General features: G+C 34.7%; 1 protein-coding gene across 3 annotated transcripts in view; it reads right to left on the bottom strand.

Annotated features, from left to right (window-relative positions):
• Window positions 1-1,143: 1,143 nt before the first annotated feature.
• Window positions 1,144-2,500, bottom strand: part of LOC137653223 (protein kinase C-binding protein NELL2a-like) — an 11,892-nt gene continuing 10,535 nt past the window's right edge. For all 3 annotated transcript variants that reach the window (XM_068386588.1, XM_068386590.1, XM_068386587.1), the window contains 2 exons: window positions 2,081-2,257; window positions 1,144-1,526 (listed from right to left, as the gene is read on the bottom strand). In XM_068386588.1, coding sequence (XP_068242689.1) covers window positions 1,321-1,526; window positions 2,081-2,257 — 383 coding nt within the window. In that variant the 3' untranslated portion in view covers window positions 1,144-1,320. The remainder of the gene's footprint in view (window positions 1,527-2,080; window positions 2,258-2,500) is intronic.

Below are 2,500 nucleotides of genomic sequence, written 5' to 3'. Positions count from 1 at the left end.
TAATAATGTTCTTTGGTCTAGACCGACTCTTGAGGTAAGATACACCGTTATGTAATAAAGGTTGAGATTTATAAGATGATGAACCGAAAATCTGGAGGTGAGTCTAGTACTACATATAACAGTAGCTCAATATCTTGTCAAGATTAAACCACCAATTGCAAGTGTTATGAAGGATTGATTAGGTGCAGATAAGTAGACCTTCTCTCACTGTATCTCAAACTCATCAAAGTTAACCAAATAAAAACTATCAAATCTTGCAAACGCTTTGAATTACTCTGAGAAAGTATGGATGTACTCCGTTATTTACAACTTGAAAATACAAAGTTTGTAAATGAAGACGATGTCCAGCTAAAATGAACTTCTCTCTCTCTCTCTCTCTCTCTCTCTCTCTCTCTCTCTCTCTCTCTCTCTCTCTCTCTCTCTCTCTCTCTCTCTCTCTCAACTATTGCCTTTGATGGTTCTAAAACCCCTTGCTGTAAAGTATGATTTCATAGACCTATAAAACTCCTTTGAATTTCACTGTATTTTGATATAAAAAAACATCGCTTTACTTTTCTCTTCTAGAAAAAGTAGTATGCATTCATCAAATACCAGCAGTTACTCGTTTAATCAATGATATAAGAAAGAAAGAAAATCTAATTGGTGAGACTGACGGCCTACATCTATAGAGGAAATACATTCATCGGTTTGTTTTAATTATCATTATTATTATTATTATTATTATTATTATTATTATTATTATCATTACTTGCTCCGAGAAGAAGGGAGTTTCTGTAGCTAGGGTTCACAATGTGTGTTTAGATTAACTTAAAATTTCAATAATTTCGAGAGAGAGAGAGAGAGAGAGAGAGAGGAGAGAGAGAGAGAGAGAGAGAGAGAGAGAGAGAGAGAGAGAGAGAGAGATAACCTAACGGAGTGACTTACACGTCAGAGCAACTGACCACCAGACCAATAGACCGATATTATCAACAAAATCATAAAGATTATTACATATTTTCTCTGTACATGGAACACCGTAAACACTTGCTTTTGAATTTGTAAACATTTTGAAAAAAAAAAAAATTGTGTCTGAAATTTTCTTCATTTCTGATTCAGAATTATCAATATATTTCTTAAGGATACAAAATGAATGAAAATCGTTAATGCTTTGCTAGGATATGTTGTTAAGGGAATATATTGATACATTATATTGGTGAAAGGTTACATTCATACATGCATACATCTGTGGATGGATGTATGTAAAGTCCTCCACTAAAATATACATAAAGGAGTCTTGAAATGAAAGATGATCATCAGGGTGAGGTTGAAGGAACGTCGTTCTCAGGGCATCTGGAACTGGCAAAAACCCAGACGTTTAACTGAACAATGCCATTGATTCAATTTGTAAGAAGAAGTAGAAGAATCCCAGTCAATGAACCCACAATTCTTCGAAGGATTTGATTTGTATCCTTTCACCCAAAGGTCTTCTGGGACGAGAGATTTATCACTCATCCACTTCCCTTCGTAGACACCAACCCAAATAGCTCCTTTGAAAGAAGATAATTGAAAAGAAACATAAGATAAGAGAAAAAGAAAGGAACAAAATTTAATATAAATATGAATGATAAGGAAAATTAATACATTTTTTTTTACCAATCTAGAAATTCTCTGTCACTTTGATAATCATTTAAACACACACAAATAGACACACATACACACACATACACACACACACACATATATATATATATATATATATATATATATATATATATATATATATATATATATATATATATATATATATGTGTGTGTGTGTGTGTGTGTGTGTGTGTGTGCGCGCGAGCGTGCGCGTGCGTGTGTGCATAAATAAAAGTGATTTCATATTTAACTTTAGCTGTTTCCGTAATGATAATGGGTGGCTCCAGTGAAGACGGAACACAATTGTTACTGCCATATCCTTCAACTGTAGCGAAATCTGCAAATCTCTTTAAAAACCACATCTCTCTCTCTCTCTCTCTCTCTCTCTCTCTCTCTCTCTCTCTCTCTCTCTCTCTCTCTCTCTCTCTCTTATCAATTCTATATAACATACTTAGCTCACCAGGAAATTCAACAGAGCGACGTATATCCTGTAGTTGTTCGTGACTCATATGTTGTGCAAGTCTCCCTCCTTCCGCTTCGCAGATGCTATTTATTGGGAAGAACTTTGAACTTGGTCCGATAGCCTTGACACAGCCCATTCCAGTGATGTTTTTTGCTGGGCTTTTGCACTGGAACTCTGGAAGAAGAAGAAGAAGAAGAAAAAGGAGGAGGAGGAAAAGGAAGATAAGAGGGAGTTAGACTTAAGAAACAATAATGTAATATATTATTATTATATACCTCACTTTTTCACACACTCACGTACGTAGTAACAGCATTTTTTTTCTTCTTTGTATCTCTCTATTTTCCCTGCACTGTTAACAGAATCTTTTCAAGCTTGACTTTGCATGTATTTGTTTGCATGAAACTGCTTGTATAGAAA

The sequence above is a fragment of the Palaemon carinicauda genome, chromosome 14 (genome assembly GCF_036898095.1).
Source record: "Palaemon carinicauda isolate YSFRI2023 chromosome 14, ASM3689809v2, whole genome shotgun sequence".
NCBI lineage: Eukaryota > Metazoa > Arthropoda > Malacostraca > Decapoda > Palaemonidae > Palaemon > Palaemon carinicauda.
Note: the sequence above shows the minus strand (reverse complement) of the source record. Positions and strands in the feature narration are given on the sequence as shown.